Genomic DNA, 17,945 nt, shown 5'->3' on the forward strand with positions numbered 1-17,945 from the left:
GTGAAACATTCCAGTCAAACTAAGTAGTTTGATAACGTACAATGCAACATCCCACTCATCGAGGAAACCAGACACATTAATAGTCGTACTTTCTTGGCTTTGCGCTTCCTGAGATTGTTTGAACCAATGTGAAGCATCTTTTGCAAGTTCCAACGCTTTACACAGTTCACGTTCTTGAATTATTTCTTTCTTCATCAGTTTTCTTCTAAAAGTGTGTTTCAGTTCAGCTCTATATGTCTGCCCAAGTGTATTAAAAATAAAAGGGTTATTCTGCCTGATAGTGCAGGCTTTCTTGGCCCATATTTTGGCATCATCATACTTTTCACTTTTAATGAGTAACCTGGCTATGGCCTGAGCAATAAAGGCTGAAAAAGGTTCTTCACTCAGCATTTTAAATGCTTTCTCAAGAACCTCAATAGCTGCAGCTTGCCCTTTGCTTTCCTCACATATGGCTATGACCAAATTGGAAAAAAGTGCTTTGTCTAGTTCCAATTCTTCAGCGTCAATTTGTTCCGTAGCCACATGTCTTACGCTGTCCAATGGGTGTCTGTGCTCTTTGTACTGCCGCTTAATAAGCATTTCATTTACGCTTTGCAGGAAATCGTCTTGGGCAAATCGATGATGGAACATGGCTTCTTCTTGAAAAAAGTTAAGCGCAATTTTTGTCAAATCTGTTGACATTTTTGAAAACAGGTGTTTTAAAATTTCTTCAGCAACCATTGGGTGAACAATACGAATTGCTTTATACAAATTGTACTGCTCTCTTTGCAGATCAATTAATAGAAAAGATATTGCCTTGTGCAAAAATGTTCTAAAATTACTCAAATATCCAGAGATGCCAAAGAATTGCTGACAGTGTGAGACAGGAAGGGAGAAATCCTCAACATACACACTCAGCAGTGCAACATAGGCCAAAAAATCTAACTCTCTTTGAGAATTGGGAACCGACTGCAAAGAATCTTCCACTAACTTTGTTACGTAGTCCCTGGAAAAGTTATTTTTCATGACCATGAAAGAGATGAAGGATTTAGTTTTTTCTAAATGCTCTTTTTCGAGTTCATGGTGCTTTTCCACAATTGCTGTTGTCTCAGTTTTTGTCAGAGTGTGAGTCAGTGGGATGCTTGTATTCGGGTTTTCCTGGCACAGTGTTTCAGGATTTGTGGCCCGACAACAGCTCAGGATGAACACAGTGGGCCGTGTTACTCGGCATCCTTTTCCATCGATTTGCTTAGAAATGTTTTTGCGTAACTGCCCAACATCGAATGCGGCATTGTCAACCAACAGCAAAACGGAAATGAAACCATCTTCTTGTCTTACATTTGTATCGTCTTTGTTGTAAGTCAATAGATGCACCACATTTCTTGCTATTTCCAATGTGTTGTGCACATTATCATTCACAACTGCACACCTGAAGTCTCTTCGCAAATCCCACAAAACATTCATGCCCATTGTAGTTCCACCACAACCTGGATGATGAAACAAGTTTACTATTTTCACAGACTGATATGTATCCTGTTCTTGTCGTGTAATTGCTCTTTTAAGAGTATCATAGTTGTCCCGCTTAAACCAACATTTAGAATATCCTCTATCTGTGAAGTAAAATAACCACCAGGTGATCTTGCCACCTTTGTAATAGTTTGTTTCTTCTTCAAGCTTGAATTTTCTAAACTTGTTTTCATCTTCTTCTATAGCACAGTCTTCACATTGGTTAAGGTACAACACATTCAAAGTGGACATGTCTTTTTCAGTTTCATCATCCACAATGCATAGTGCGCCATTAAATTCTGGAATGAATTTTTTGTCCATGCGGGTCTCCTTTTTAATGCTGAGGACTGTATCATTCACTTCACGCATTTTCATCCCTTTCATACAACGATCCTCCAAATCTTCTGGTTTGAGAATACTTTGTAGACTGATCCACTTATCATAAGTGTTTTCATTGTCTGCTAAGCACAGCATATGCTGGTGTCCATGCATTTCTTTGTAGAAGCATTTTAATACCTCCAGCATTGGGTCTTTTTCTGAATCGACTGTGCTCAAAAGTAGGAATACCACCAAATGTGTGCCTGTCTGTAGAACTCGAGTGCAGAGAAAGCTGATCACATTAGCCACAGCTGAGCTACGATCACGATGCCACATGTCAACATCCATCCACGCTTCTTTTGAATCATTGAGCGGAGACCATCCGTTACAGTATATCCATTGACATATCTTTCCAATCTTCAAGTCATCACAAAATTTGTCCAGGCCCTTATACCAGCCATCATATGCCTGTGGTGAATTCAGCTGAACGGCCAACTTATTATCCCTAAACATTTTGTGCAATCCATTGTAATAAGATTTTGAATTAAAATCTAATACGGCAAGCCACGGGATTTCTTTAATAAACGTTAAGTCATTCAAAATAGAATCTGTTTCAGGACTATTTGTGACCAATAAATAATGATCATAAGTAGACTCGTCAAGTGTTTTCTCACCACCGGTAATAAGTTTAGTAAGTTTTAAGTCAAGACCGGTGTGCATTGCTTTCCTTTCAGTTTTTGATGTGTGCGCTTCTTCACATTGAAGCCTCCGATTTATCAACACCGGTAAATGATTTTCTAAGTATTGCTCAATGTTGCCGATCTTTTCTGACAAATCTCGATCCCGTTTGAAAGCTATTTCTTTTGCACCCTTGCCTGCATCTGGTATCAGCTTTACACGCACAATCTTATTTCCACATGTTTTATGGGCTGGCACTATGTCAACTTCGATCACAAATAGGTTATTTGCCAAATGTGTACCGGAGGAACCTACTTTTACAAATCGAGGTGGTCTCATACAAGAGCTAACAATTGTTCGCTCATCATCAGTACATAAACATGTGGCGAGGCCATCCAACAACCACTGCTGATAGTCTCTCACATCGGACACATCTACTCCAAGAACTTCAGCATGTAGGCAACCATTTTCCTTGTCCCCCACTCCAAAATGGATAGTGCCATTTGTTCGACTGTTTATGCAAGCTGAAGCAAACCTGAAAGTTTCATTTATAAAAGACTTCTTTTTTTTCTCCTCAGAAGTACAAGTCCCAGGTTGAAAAGCCTTATATTCATGGCAGGGTGTGATCAAATTCCCTTTGCCAGATTCAGGAGGTAAACATTTCCCTTTGCCATAACTGTATTTAGAACTATCACTTTCAAAGGGGCATGGGTCAATCAATATAATCTCTCTTCCTTCATTACCTATTGTTAATGTACACTGAGGATCAACCATAGCAGGTGTTTCTGCAAACCCTTTTGAGTTGCGTTTGCTCTGAGGCAATTCCTTTTTCTTTTCCGACTCAGATTTAGCAAGATCTGTTGTCAGTTTTGTTGTGCTGACTGGCACTGTGTCTTGCACAGATTTAGAAATATACTCATCTCTTTTTTTAATCAGTAAAATCATCTGCCCTCGAGGTATCTTAAAACTATCACAATCTTCTTTACTTAAAACAACAAGTACGGCCCCCGTGACTTCTTCTTGTTTAAGTTTGTCACACGAAGACTCGTTAAACTGGATCTCACGCAGCCAGTTCTGAACGTGGTTGTCCTTCCAGTCTTTCATATTTTCTGGACGACGCTCTGTAAAGCCAAACATTGCAATAAAGGCAAACATAACAATAAGCAAAAATATCAAAACACCAGTACTGTATTAACAGTGTATTAACAAAATATTGAATGTTTTCTTTTATAATTTTCAATGTTTTATTTCTAATTTCAATTTTTTTTCTACGTGACTTTACCGAGAGAACCAAGAATATGAATTCCTGCAGTCACGAACGTTTCAAGTCGAGACTCCTAACTGGCACATTAAAATCAATCCCACAGACTTGGTTACTCCTACTCCCCCATATTGCATCAACACACTCCATACATAATTACAGCACAGAAATTGTATTTCCATACACTGTAAACTGTGCATCTTGAGCACCATCCCTCTTTGAGAACAGCAGGTACCACAAACAAACATGGTTTAGTTGTAATACACGTGGTTGAAGACCTTTTCCCACTCATCTATACCACTGCCATGCATTTTCAAAATATGTACGTGTGGCATATGCAAAACTTGCATTGCATTGTCTAGCCTATGTAGAAAGGCACGAAAATCATATTGTATTTATCAATAAAAATACAAACAAGATTCCTCACTCACCTTCAGTCTCCGAAACAGTTTTGTTGACCTGAATATTTCGATTTAGCACTCGTCCCTTTGAATCCAAACCATCTCCTCCTTCAAAAGGGGACGTTTCTGCACCACCTGATGCTCCTTGTGAGTCCACTTTGTTAGACAGCTGCCCAGATGAGGGCTTAGTTTTAGCAGTGGCTGGTTGCTGTGTTGGGGAGGTGCTTCCTGACTGTGAACTGACGACTGGATTTTTTTTCTTTTTCTTCACCTTTGATTTCTTCCATGTAGCACCACCTAAGAGGCACAATGTAACCAATGCAATATTTAAGATACAAAGAAACACAATGAAAGTACTAAAGGGGACAAATTGTGCTCGAGTCGGTTGTGCTATAAATTGTGGCACACATTTCCCACTCGCCTACACTCCTCTTACGCATCCCAACCCAACTCCACTCGGAATACCGTTCACGCACTAATTAAGCTGCGCACAGCAGGAGATGGTATGCATATGTGCACAAGCAACTTTAAAGCTAGAGTGCAAACTGTATTTATCTGTTATACAACATTCTGGAGCCTATTTCCTTGAACGGCAATATCTCATTCTTTTCAGTCAAAACTCATAGAGCTGTCCTTCCCCCGCACCTCCAATGAGGACGGTTGGCTATGTACAGCGCGCGTAAAATAAGTTCAACAAACATGCATAATAACCACAAATGACACTACATCTATGTCTCATTAAAACAGACTGATAACTAACGTTTAATGTGTTTGTTGTTTATTCAGCACCCTTGTAATGGGTTGCCAATTTATGGCGCTATAGAAATTTCAATTATTATGTTTATGTTATTCATAAAGATAATACTTCAAGCCAGTCAAAATCTATTCAGCTTTCCACATCTAGTGGATCTAATCCTTCAACGTCTGCTTCAACGTGATGTCAATAATTTGAAATACACTGTGCAAAGGGGAAGTTTTGTGATTAAATTGTAAATACATTGATAATTGTTTTTTTACCCTTCTATCTGGCAACAAAACTGACACCTTTTTACAAGGAGTCATGTTTGCATAGACCGCAATACCTGCAGTCATAATACAAACAAAAGACATAACTCTGATAATGTGCACTGTCCTTGAAGTTGATTGGTCCACACCCTAGACAGCTTTCCTTAGAGCCTAGTCTCACATGGGTTGGACCAGATGGCACCTTTTGGCGTCATCTGGTCCAACCCATGTGAGAATAGGGACAGTGCACATTATCAGAGTTATGTCTTTTGTTTGTATTATGACTGAAGGTATTGCGGTCTATGCAAACATGACTTCTTGTAAAAAGGTATCAGTTTTGTTGCCAGATAGAAGGGTAAAAAACCAATTATCATATTTTTACTGGCAAATGAGGTTCCCATAGCGTAAATACATTGTAAGGAAATCGTTTTACGAGGTAATTAAAGTATATATTTATCTCAAGTTGTTATTATTTGCAGGATGTCAGATATCCCCAATAACTATGAATGTTCTTCGAAAAATTAGTCTGACTTTGGGAGGTTTTACTGTACCACAGAAAACTCTGAACTAAATTCCTCACTCACCTTCAGTCTCTGCAATAGCCTTATTGGCCTGAATATTTTGATGTAGAACTTGGCCCTTGCAATTCGAACCATCTCCTCCTTCAGAAGGGAAGCTATCTGTACCACCTGATGGTCCTTGCATGAGTCGGTCCTCTGAGTCCACTGTGTCAGACAGCTTCCCAGATGATGGCTTTGTCTTAGCACTGGCTGGTTTCTGGGAGGTACTGTCCGACTGTGAGCTGACAGCTGGACATTTTGATTTTTTCTTTGCCTTTGATATCTTCCATGCATCACCACCTAAGACGCCAAATGTAACCAATACTGATATTTAAGATACGCAATACCGCAATTATAGTACAAACCTAGACTACTAAACACTACTTTAGTTGTACTATAAATGGTGTCAAACATTTTCCCACTGCTACACAACCCTTACACCTGCAGCATCTGTAAAACTTGCAACACATTGTGCAAACCACATTGAAAAGCATGGAAACAATCTATTGCCATCATCATCAGCCATGATCTATTCACTGATAAAGGACCCTCCCTCCCAAACTACCACCATCTCTCATCGTCTTGTTATGCAACATTCCACGTAGTTCCAGCATACTGAGAAACACAAAATAAATTACTTGTAGATAACACACAAGCAATTGGGAGTGATTTGCTGCACAACTCATCTTATCTGTAAAACAAAATGTGCGGACAATTGGACACTATTTCATAGTAAAGGCATGGTTAAGGGTATATTAATAAGAAAAAAATAGAGCTGCAGATAATTTGAGCTTTTGTGCATCTTTTACTGTTCCTGCGGATAATAGGAGTTGCAGGTAATATGGCCGTGGATGAAAGAAGTACTGTATTACTAATACATCTACCAAACTCGATTCCTCACTGACCGTCAATTTCTGAAACAGTTTTGTTGGCCTTGCAATCTCCTTCGGAAGGGAACGTTACTGCAGCCCCGCGATGCTCCTGGCGCGGTGAGCTCTTCTGCGTTACACAGCTGCTCAGGTAATAGGCTTCGTTTTTGCAGTGGCTGGTTGCTGTGATGGTGAGGAACTTCCTGACTGTGAGCTGACACCTGGATCTTTAGGTTTTTTCTTTTTCTTCACCTTTGATTTCTTCAAAGTATCACCACCTTCAAGGCAAACATTTAACCATCGATATTCAAGATATGCAACAACACATTTACGGAAACAAAAGACTACTATATATAACGTTTGCACCTCTATCGTTCTGTGTGCACTTTTAAGTTTTTGTTCTATTTTATAGGTTAATGTGCATGTTTATTATCCAGAGCAAGTAATATGAAATTTTAAAACAAGTTCTTCTTTAGGCACAAAAGAACATGTCTTCTCTCCCAAGTCTCCTCATTCAATGCATTTAACTACTCTGTTCGTGGAATATCAATGTTGCTGTTACATCCTTGTAAATGGTTTTCACGTTTTGGTTTCTGAGAGCTGGGATGCATCAATTTTTACCCAAATAATTTTTTCATATTTTACAAAGGCTCAGCGTATTGACGGAACTCCTCTTATCGCTGTGATATGGGTGACCAATCGCATGAGAACCTATTACCCACGAATTGACTCCACTTATCTACGGTGAAAAATTGCAGATGAGTAATTTACCACTCCTGATTATTCACGAAAACATTGTGTCAAAGACGCACGGAGAAACACAAAATACATCATGTGCATATGACTCATGAGTAATTAAAAGTGATTTGCTGCACTACTGTCTGTAAAGAAAATTGCGCGCAATTGGACAGCATTCCGCATTAAAGCTGCACATAACGGCAGATATATATAATCAGAAGAAACAGAGCCGGGGATCATTTAACTTTTCTTGAAACTTATTGCTCCCGTGGATAATACAAATTGCAGGTAATAGAACCATGGATGAGACGAGTTCACCTATACTATATATACCAATGTACCAAACTAGATGATTCCGCACTCACCTACAATCTCCAAAACAATTTTGTTGGACTGAATATTTTGATGTGGCACATGGCCCTTGCGATCCAAACCATCTCCCTCGGAAAGGGACATTTCTTCGCCGCCTGATGTTGCTTGGGAGATTTGGTCCTCTGAGTCCACCACCTCACACAGCTGCCCAGATGATGGCTCAGTCTTAGCAGTGGCTGGTAGCTCTGATGGTGAGGTACTTCCTGAATGCAAGCTGACAGCTGGATCTTGAGCTTTTTTATTTTTCTTCACCTTTGATTTCTCTCGTGTATCACCACCTTCAAGGCCAAATGTAACCATTATGATATTTAAGGTATGCAGCAACACAATTACAGTACGAAATTCTGCTTGTCTAAATAAATGTAACAAATTATATTAATATGCGAATATTTGGTTTAATGTTTCTACATCAGCAGCACCATACTATATTTACAATATATGTTTCACAAGAGGCTATATGTTAAACTACACAAATGTAGCAGTACTATTCGTTTTAGTTACTCTAAAGGGACTATAGAAAATTTGAACGATGCACAGTACAGTGGAGGGGGGGAGTAATGGTGCAATTAGCATACTTCACTATGACTGACAAGTTGAATTTACAGCCACAGTTAATGTATTAATCAATGCTCATTGGCTCTTGGTCAGCAATATATCAAAATGCTTTCAGAATAAAGTTTGAAATCAGTGAATATTACCAGCTATGATGTATGCCTCACAAACATGGACAATAACAATGTCACACATTAATAACTTTAAACAGGTTTACAAATATGGATAAAAAAATAGTTAAAAGTGCACAAATAAGTAGAAAGATATGCATGCTAGGAATTGCACTGAGAGACGGCAAGGGAAAGCACTGGTCGTGGTATGTCAGTCAAAGAGTGAATGTGTCCAAGAGTATGACCACTGTGGAGACAGACCAATGATATAAATCAGCTCAAGTGCTGAAGTGAGATGGATTGTGGCATTGTAGGATCTTCATCTAGCAATGGATTGATAATTTGTAATGACGTGGTCATGCTGAAGCACTGTAATATAAATTCCATAACTTACCACGCATCGGTGATAAATGTGGACCTTTATCTTCAACAAAAGTTGTCTCTTCTGTTCCCCCTGATGCCCCTTGTAGGGAGACATTGTGCAGTGCATGCTGGTCACTTTGCTGCTCATCTTGAGACACAGAGGCCTGTCCATCTTGCACATTAGTGGGAGCTGAAACATTGTCCATCTGTTGTTTATTATTTGTTTTCTTTTTTCTTCCACCTCCTAGCAGACCTAAGCAAACCTCTATATTTGTCCCATTGCCCACTCCAAAATTCTGCAAGGGACTGCCCTGTAAAATCTGAAAAACAATAATTTTCCCATTACTGCATTGCATCTTATTTGCCACGATATTTTGAAATGTAAGTTAATCTAAAACTGATCAACTGTGTAGTTATTTTAAAGTAGTGTTTATTAAACAATTTAGTGAGAGGGAAGGTGGTTAAGCACCTTGCGCTATGAACCTGGCATCCAGAGTTCGATTCCCAGCTACGGATAACACCAGTGGTGAACGATTTACGAACTAACTTTGGGCCCTCTTTCACCATTCCATTCTGCCCAATACAGGTACCAGCATAATTGTGAATAATGAAAAAACAACCCCTATGACTGACAAGGTGTGGGGAGGCCCTCATCCAGTAATGGATTGAAAAGGAACTGTACATTATTCATTACAAAATTATAAAGTACTGTACTAACCATAATTCAATAAGGATATAATGTAAATGTCTATTACATTTCTGTAATGATGGAAAATCATAATACAATGCAAGTATTTAAATTAATTAATAAGTACTAAGCAGTAACTGTAGTACCTGTACTGATTAACATGAACAATCGACCTGGACTGTTTGCTCTTTTACCTTTCTGCAGCCATAAAAAATGATGCAATTGTTGGGATTTTAACTCCCTTTTCCCCAAGAGATTCAACAACATCTTCGAGAGTAGAAGCAGGGTTAACTGTTATTTCCCAAAGAAGGAGATCCACATTTCGTACATAAATGAAATATTCTGCAAGCCTAAAAAAGCAATTGTCAGCCAGAAATAAAAAGTCAGCATTAATCAGCAGTACATACTGTAAACAACTTTAGATAATACTATAAATAAAGCTTTGAACACAATCACATTTATCGTTCAGTCCTGATTACCTCTTGACCTTGGTTACACATTTAGAGACATGTAATGCAGTTAAAAAGTTAACATCACAAATTTAGGCAGAAAAGTCTCTCCCAGTCCCAGGACTTTATCAGGAAGGTCTTGCAAAGTTTTTACAGTTTGGGGCAAAGATTGTTCCGTGTATTCCAAATGAGAAATATATTTTTTTATTCAGACTATTGACACCAGCACACATTTACCTACTCTTGCAAATTACATCATGGATCTTAACATTCACGGTGAAACAGACGGCACATTTTCGTATATTTACGGTGAGTTCACACGCATTATTAGGCAGCGCAGGTTCTGGATTCAAACCGTGAACCCCTGCAACAAGCAGCAAAATGCACTACCACTAGGTCATGTCACCGCCACTGTATAATGTAGCATATGACAGTATCCTTTAAAAAAATGTGTACAGTGCTTTACTTACAGTAATCACTTTTTTTTCTATTTATAGTATGGAAATGTCCCTAGGCAACCATGGCAGTTACATTCGTGAAAAAAGCTAAACCGCGGTTGGCAAATAGAGGGTTAGGATAACCACGGCGGCGGTCACACTTGCCAAAGCCTAAGTTGCCCGAATTAGGTTTTGACGAATGTGTATTTTATCCACAAATAACATCCACAATAACATAGCTTTAAAAAAATACATGTTCAAATATTCCATGACTCAACATAAAAAAATGTTATTTACCTTTAATACTGAGCGTTGAATTTCATAGTGATGAAGATGGTGATGAAGATGACGTTGACGAGGTCATGGGGGAGGTGGTTATTAGAAGTGTCTTGATCTGTGGCCATGCCTATGTGAAAGTGGCTGGGTTACTTTGTGTGGGATTGGAAGGGTGAGCCGGTGTGTTGGGTATGTGGGACGCACACCCAGGATGATTGCTTGGGCTGTGTGGCGACCGCCCAGAGAGTGGGGTAATTGTGGAACAGCTGGATTTAATAACGGAATAATTTATTAATGGAGAGTTGTCTCTTTAAAGGGGGCTGAGCCAGAGATCGAAAAAGGTCTTGGGGGATGGTTGAGCTGGTGCCTTGGGTGCGGCTGGGTAGCGCTCTGCTATATTTTAAGCTGTTTTTAGGATAACTTTTACACTATTTTAAATCAAATAAAGAACACGTGATGGATACCACTCCTGCTGTGGCAGCTCCAATGAACTCTAAATGCACCACCTCATAACAGAAGGAAAAGGGGCTTTGCCCACCCTCTTGGTTGCACACCGAGAGGTCCATGTTTAAGGGCAAAATTAATGCAAATAATTATAATTGAAGGTCAAGAAACGTGGAATAATGCGTAGCAATACGACAACGTCCACACTACAACAACCACTATGCGAGAGAGAGTGTTGGTGGTGGGAAGGGAGCCCGTGGTGGGGGCTAGGAGATGAGATGATGCACGGAGGGGGAATACAGATATGGGTAATTTGAAATTACAAGTGGCAGCCGCCATGCTAAATCGCGGATACGCGAAACTCCATACCGTGGTGAACAAATTGTTATGCCGAAGGAAAACCGTGAGTAGATAAATACATAAATACCTATTCTTAGGTTTTTTCGGTAAAGTCACGTAGGTAAAACATTAAAATTAATAAAAGTAAAATAAAATAAAAATCACGACGTTTCGGAGGCAACACAAGCCTCCGTCTTCAGGTGGAACCGTCACAGCCACGACAGCTGTATCAAGTAAATGAGAGATTGCAGGAGCTACCACTCCGTTTATATAATGGTTGGAGAGGGGGGGGGAAGGGCCAAGTACAGCACACTTTTTATGCCCCCCCCCCTCTCCAACCATTATATAAACGGAGTGGTAGCTCCTGCAATCTCTAATTTACTTGATACAGCCGTCGTGGCTGTGACGGTTCCACCTGAAGACGGAGGCTTGTGTTGCCTCCGAAACGTCGTGATTTTTATTTTATTTTACTTTTATTAATTTTAATGTTTTACCTACGTGACTTTACCGAAAAAACCTATGAATATGAATCCTTGCAGTCACGAAAGCTTCAAATCTAGAATACATAAATACCGCGGATGCAAAAATCCGCTTTGGTGAGGGATTGCTGTATTTTTATGCACAAGTTATTGGTTTGCGTAAAATTAATTAGACCACTTTATTTACGATACAATTTATCCTCTAAACATGAGTGGATATACAAGGTCCTGCATCTAAGACGTTGTTTGGAGAACTATACAAGTATAACCCGTAAAAACAAAGTTTTTCACTATAAATCCTTTATATGCGTGGCATCGGGGCAGGCTAGAGTCCTCTCGTCCTCTGGCTTGAGATGGCTGCCACCTATGCGTCAGAATATTGTCTGGCAGCATTAAACAATTGGTAATTAAATATTTGTTTTTTTCCCTAAACAGTGTAAAATTTAGGAATTTTTTTTCACGAAAATGCATTGTCACGCACAACGAGTCTGTGTGCAAAATGTCAGCTCGATTGGATCACGGGAAGTGGGTTAAAAAACGACCTAAAGATTTGCACGGTCCTAAGCAAGCAAGCGAACTTAATATAAAATGATTTAAAAATGGGACAAAGGTGACGAGATATTCACTACCTCGCCAGGTATACAGGAGGCCGTGGGTTCGATCTAGACTGAGTTTATTACATGTGCAAGTAAGCTCTATTGTGATGTGCTACTTTTCTCGGACAAATATTACAACTGATCCGTATTTATTGGTGGGGTAGTTTTATGTAAAAAAAATGTTGGATTAAAAGTACCACGTGGCCTCACATGAACAAATATGGATCATTGTCTTGGCTTGAAAACCTACGTTTTAAGTTATCTTAAATATACAGTATTGTACGAATATGCAATGGTTGCAGTATCTATACTTTGTGGTATTTACACTTTGTGTAGTGCGTCATGGACCTCAAATTGAGCTTGGCCTCTTAAAAAAATGTTCAACGAAAGGTGTCATTGTTTACAGCACCTACCATTGTGTTGTTTCTTGCAGCTCCCAAACTGTTGATTGTTGCACCTTGCGCAGTGGAGCTGCAACCTCAGTCTGACGGTTATGTAAAGGTTGCCAAACACGTTCGGTGCAGGAACACATTGTTGGTTGCTGTTCCTGTACAGAATGAAGAATACATTTGTTATGAGACTTTGCTACACGGCACAGTAGAAATCCAATAATTAACAATTGGCTCCCGCAATTGGCAAAGCGGTGGAATTTAAACTGCTTCGCAGACCGCAAATCGCGATCCAAGTGGAGCTGCAGGGAAAGCGAAAAACGATTAACATTTGACAGATTTGCTCGTATTGAAGATTTGCTCCATTTGGATTTTAGAATAATACATTTATTGCGGATTAATTTATCAACTAGGCACGTACCGTGCATTCCCTGTATTCCGCAAGGTTTTTGCAGATTAATGGAATTTCAAGAATAATTCATTCCATAATCCACGACCCTACGCGTCGGCTAAAATTATTTTGTTCGTAATATAAGGTGAGCTTCCATGGTATGCATGCTTCGGATTACAGGATTCGTTCATTCTCCCCCCCACCCCGGATTATAATTGTATTCTCATTTGTATTAAGATAACATGGGACACCAGAAAAGCTGACTGCAGTGCCTCGAGTCTTCACCTTTCTGATGTGACATAGCTTTTCATTTCAAACAAATTCCTGCGGAGGGAGCTGGTAGGAACGTTGGGTTGCTCGGTCAATGGCCAGGGTCAACGGCGGCGTGGTGTATTCCGCAAATATGCCCGACTGTGAGGGCGGGCACAAGCCGGCGTGAGTAGGTTAAACGTTGAGTTTTATAAGGGCACCACGGGGTGACCAGCCCCTCCCCACCCAACCCCACCCCACCCAGCCCCTCCCCACCCAGCCCCCCTCCCACCCAGCCCCTCCCCACCCTCCCCTCCCCACCCAGCCCCTCCCCACCCAGCCCCTCCCCACCCAACCCCTCCCCACCCTCCCCATCTAGCCCCTCCCCACCCTCCGCTCTCCACCCAACCCCTCCCATTTTTGGATGCACGACGGACGGACACAATAATCCCCTGTGGGCTGGTGTAACCAGGAGGTTCCTACCAGTATTAACTCTGACGTGTACAATGCATCATCTTAATGCACAACACAGTTATTGTACAACTCAATGATTTGACATGACAATGTCGAAGACAAGTTGACATTAAAAGCACTGTACGTGCCAGAACATTTATTTTTATTTTAAAAAAAAATATTTAACGAAATAATTATTTGCCATCTAAAGCAACTGTCACCTTTATCACGTCTTGCAGCCCTGGATATTCATTATTCACAGCCAAAAGCGACTTAACCTCCCGGTTAATAATCTGTAATTGTACAAAATTGGCCAGAATTTAACACTCGGCATATCGCCTCCACCGACACCCCTCTATAAGAACGCTATATTTCGATTTAAAGCTTTCGTGACTGCAGGGATTCGTCTTCTTGGTTCTTTCGGTAAAGTCACGTAGAAGGGAAATAATAAAATAAAATATAAAAAATACAATTATTTTTATTTTAAATAATAAAATAAAATAATCATGTTTTCTTTTTATTACTTTATTATTTCCCTTCTACGTGACTTTACCGAAATAACCAAGAAGAACGCTACAATGCCTCTCGCTGTACAGATTTCGTGTAAACGTTTAAATCGCCACCCTACACAACACCTTTGGTGACATCTTTTGTCGTTTTCACAAATCTACCGACACGCCCCGAACCCGTGTCCAGAGGGACCTCCACCCCGCCGCTTTCTCGCTCAAGCGTTGCCAACACCGGGAGAAAAAAAATCACCAAAAAAACCTACACAATTGTTCGATAGATTTTGGCTCGATATAACTTATTATTAAAACATTTCGCTGGACGATGTAGCAACAACAAAAAATATCCTTAAAACATGTCACGAGATACTTTAACAAATACTGCACAAGGCTGGTTAATATCTTGTGACTCCCCAATTGACTACTCGCATTGTTTTTCCTTTACATATTCATGTCTGTCTTAAATCACCCTTACTCAAAAAAACATTACGCTTTAGGAGGGAATGAGATGGTGGGTCACGAGTCATGTGAACCATTTGGCTGACAGTAACAGCACTGTGTTAAGCACAGCAAACTCACACAGGCTAATCAATGCAGTCCAAACAATACGTACCTTATAGAATCCGCTCATGAATATACATAACAGTGTTATGTATATTGTGTCGCTCGGACAATTGTCACGGGGGGAAAGAAAGAAAAACAACCTCAAAGGTCACAAACAGCCACTAGCGACGCACCACCGAGTTTGCAACTCGCTGCTTCCGGGATTCTTATGACGGCAAAAAGGAAATCGCCTCCCACAAACTTCCCACCCATGGACACAGTCCTACAACCACTAACTAAACAGCACTGCCATGCCTGTCAAACCCTTGTCAGTGCCCTACCTTATTACAGACCAAGTCAGAACGTATTGGTCACCCCGTGCAACTTATAAATCTCAACGTTCATCCCACAAAGTCCCATCACAAGGAGAGAAACACAAACAGACACACACAAAAATGCTCTTATTGAAACGGCTGTACGCTGTATGGACATGAAAACTCAATTCCCTTGTGCAAGAATTCGGGGTAAACCGTATGGATTGACAGGTATGCTACTATACACTACACTATACACTATTATACACTACACTATATACTACACACTACTATACACTACTCTATACACTACTATGCACTACTTCATACCTGTCAAACCCTTGTCAGTGCCCTACATTATTACAGACCAGGTTAGAACTTATTGGTCACCCCGTGCCTCTAATAAATCACAACGTTCATCACACAAAGTCCCATCACAAGGAGAGAAACACAAACAAATAAAAACCAAAAATGCTCTTATTGAAACGGCTGTACGCTGTATGGACGTGAAAACTCAATTCCCTTGTGCAAGAATACGGGGTAAACCGTATGGGTTGACAGGTATGCTACTTTTCGATTTAAAGCTTTCGTGACTGCAGGGATTCATCTTCTTGTTTCTTTCGGTAAAGTCACGTAGAAGGGAAGTAATAAAATAATAAAAATAAAACATAATGTTTTATTATGTTTTATTTTTATTATTTTATTACTTCCCTTCTACGTGACTTTACCGAAAGAAACAAGAAGAGGTATGCTACTATACACTACACTATACACTACTATACACTACTCTATACACTAATATGCACTACTTCATACCTGTCAAACCCTTGTCAGTGCCCTACCTTATTACAGACCAAGTCAGAACGTATTGGTCACCCTGTGCAACTTATACATCTCAACGTTCATCCCACAAAGTCCCATCACAAGGGAGAAACACAAATAGACACACACAAATGCTCTTATTGAAACGGCTGTATGCCGTATGGACCTAAAAACTCAATTTCCTTTTGGCTGGTGATGTTCGACAGGTCCAGGTATCGAACTCGTGTGGCCAGGTTAATGGCACGATCGAGGACACGTGTACGAGGTGTGGGTACCACTTCCTCCTACCTCTTCCAAGACTTATGTGGTGAGCATTTATGAGAAAACCAAATATGAAAAAATAATAGGGGCCGTCCATAAATGACATCACGCGATTTTGGACGATTTTTGACCCCCTCCCCCCTCGTCACACGGCGTCACAAAAAGTCAGACCCCCCCCCCCTGAAATATGACGTCACAAAGCTCTGCCCCCCACCCAAACCATATTTCCATTTTGAAAATAAAACATGCTTCAAATCGCTTTAAACTATTGTCATTGTAGTACGTATTTAATGTGGCGCTGCACTCTGATGTTGTAGGAGTGTTGTTATAACAATTATTGTTGTTATAACAATTGCATATTTAAAGTTTTGCATTTTGATGTGACGTCACATTTCTCAGCCCCCCCCCCCTCGTCACACATCGTCACAAATGTCTGACCCCCCCCCCCCTAGGTGCGTGACTTCATTTATGGACGGCCTCATAGGCGTTTACCCTTTCTGAAACTGGTGTTGAGATGTTCAAACACCAAATGGATACATTTTACAAGGAATAAACTACTGCATTAACCAATTGTGGTGAACATGCACACACACACACATGCTGTGATAATAAGATGCCTTTAAACTGATTGGCCTGCACCAGAGACAAGAGCCTTCTCTTTAGGGCCTCGTCTCACCACCAATGTCAGAGCATAGAACAACACCACAAGGTCAAATATATCCTCTAAGAGGGGTTCTCATGAAGCAGTCGCGTGATCAAATTAATGACATCTTTGCCTTGTTTTACACACGCCACATGCACTGTGCAGTGCACGACTGTAGCCTTCTGAATTGTAAAAGAGGCTGACAAGTTAGTTTCGCATCCGATGTGCGTATATGCACCGTACATAGAAATGTAATACCGTATACTGTAGTAAAATATGCACCCGCATACTAATTATAACTCACAATTTTCACGAGCTAGGCTGGAACCATGACCGACACGATGTGGGGGGAGGCCTTCAGCGAACAGAGGAATAACTACAAAACGGTGCCGTGAAAGGAGATCGATTTGCAAGTTGTTCCGCCTCTTACAAATGAAACCGTACGCTCGTCAACACAATGGGATTCTTGTATAAGCAACGGTGAAGATAGCCGTCAAAAATACAAAATAACGTATCTACCACGCATCTAATAATGCTTTGACACGCGGACCTTGATCAATCCATGTCGCCGGATGGTTGCGAGCACACAAAAAGCCTCCGTCGTGTGCTCTCCCTGTCCACCGAGCAGCAGTAATAATAAAGCTGCCACAGCAGAAACTGCCCGACAGGAAATTCCAATCCCACACAGAACTCCCCCCACCGCACCGCCTCTCCCCACATCATTTCCCCATAATGATGCATTTGTTACGTTTCAGTTCTGTTAAGCCATTAGGGCGTGCACATCATCATCATCATCCGTTCGTCAATGTTGCACACTCGAAATGATGGACGTGGGGCAGGTGCTCCAAATCGAGAACAAACACATTTATTGTGGTTAATCTGTAAAAATGCAACAACACGTGTCACGGGATTTTTGCACACAGTGTTGGTGTACAGTGCTTTTTATGCAATATT

General features: G+C 40.5%; 1 protein-coding gene and 1 long non-coding RNA gene across 2 annotated transcripts in view; one reads left to right on the top strand and one right to left on the bottom strand.

Moving 5' to 3' along the window:
* The window catches only part of LOC133342895 (sterile alpha motif domain-containing protein 9-like), an 18,119-nt gene extending 2,965 nt beyond the window's left edge, over window positions 1-15,154 (bottom strand). The window contains 12 exon segments of the mRNA XM_061552269.1: window positions 1-3,602; window positions 4,174-4,440; window positions 5,733-6,008; window positions 6,614-6,674; window positions 6,676-6,732; window positions 6,734-6,855; window positions 7,681-7,965; window positions 8,744-9,032; window positions 9,595-9,608; window positions 9,611-9,750; window positions 12,834-12,967; window positions 15,022-15,154. Of these exon segments, the coding sequence (XP_061408253.1) occupies window positions 1-3,602; window positions 4,174-4,440; window positions 5,733-6,008; window positions 6,614-6,674; window positions 6,676-6,732; window positions 6,734-6,855; window positions 7,681-7,965; window positions 8,744-9,032; window positions 9,595-9,608; window positions 9,611-9,750; window positions 12,834-12,967; window positions 15,022-15,039 (5,265 nt within the window). The 5' untranslated portion in view covers window positions 15,040-15,154.
* LOC133342897 (uncharacterized) overlaps window positions 1-16,385 on the top strand; it is a 22,798-nt gene extending 6,413 nt beyond the window's left edge. Inside the window, exons 2-3 of the long non-coding RNA XR_009755194.1 lie at window positions 6,632-6,728; window positions 16,294-16,385. This is a non-coding gene — a long non-coding RNA (uncharacterized LOC133342897). The remainder of the gene's footprint in view (window positions 1-6,631; window positions 6,729-16,293) is intronic.
* The last annotated feature ends 1,560 nt before the right edge of the window (window positions 16,386-17,945 follow it).

The sequence above is a fragment of the Lethenteron reissneri genome, chromosome 16 (assembly GCF_015708825.2).
Source record: "Lethenteron reissneri isolate LAM-NWPU_2019-01 chromosome 16, ASM1570882v1, whole genome shotgun sequence".
In the NCBI taxonomy this organism is placed as follows: domain Eukaryota; kingdom Metazoa; phylum Chordata; class Hyperoartia; order Petromyzontiformes; family Petromyzontidae; genus Lethenteron; species Lethenteron reissneri.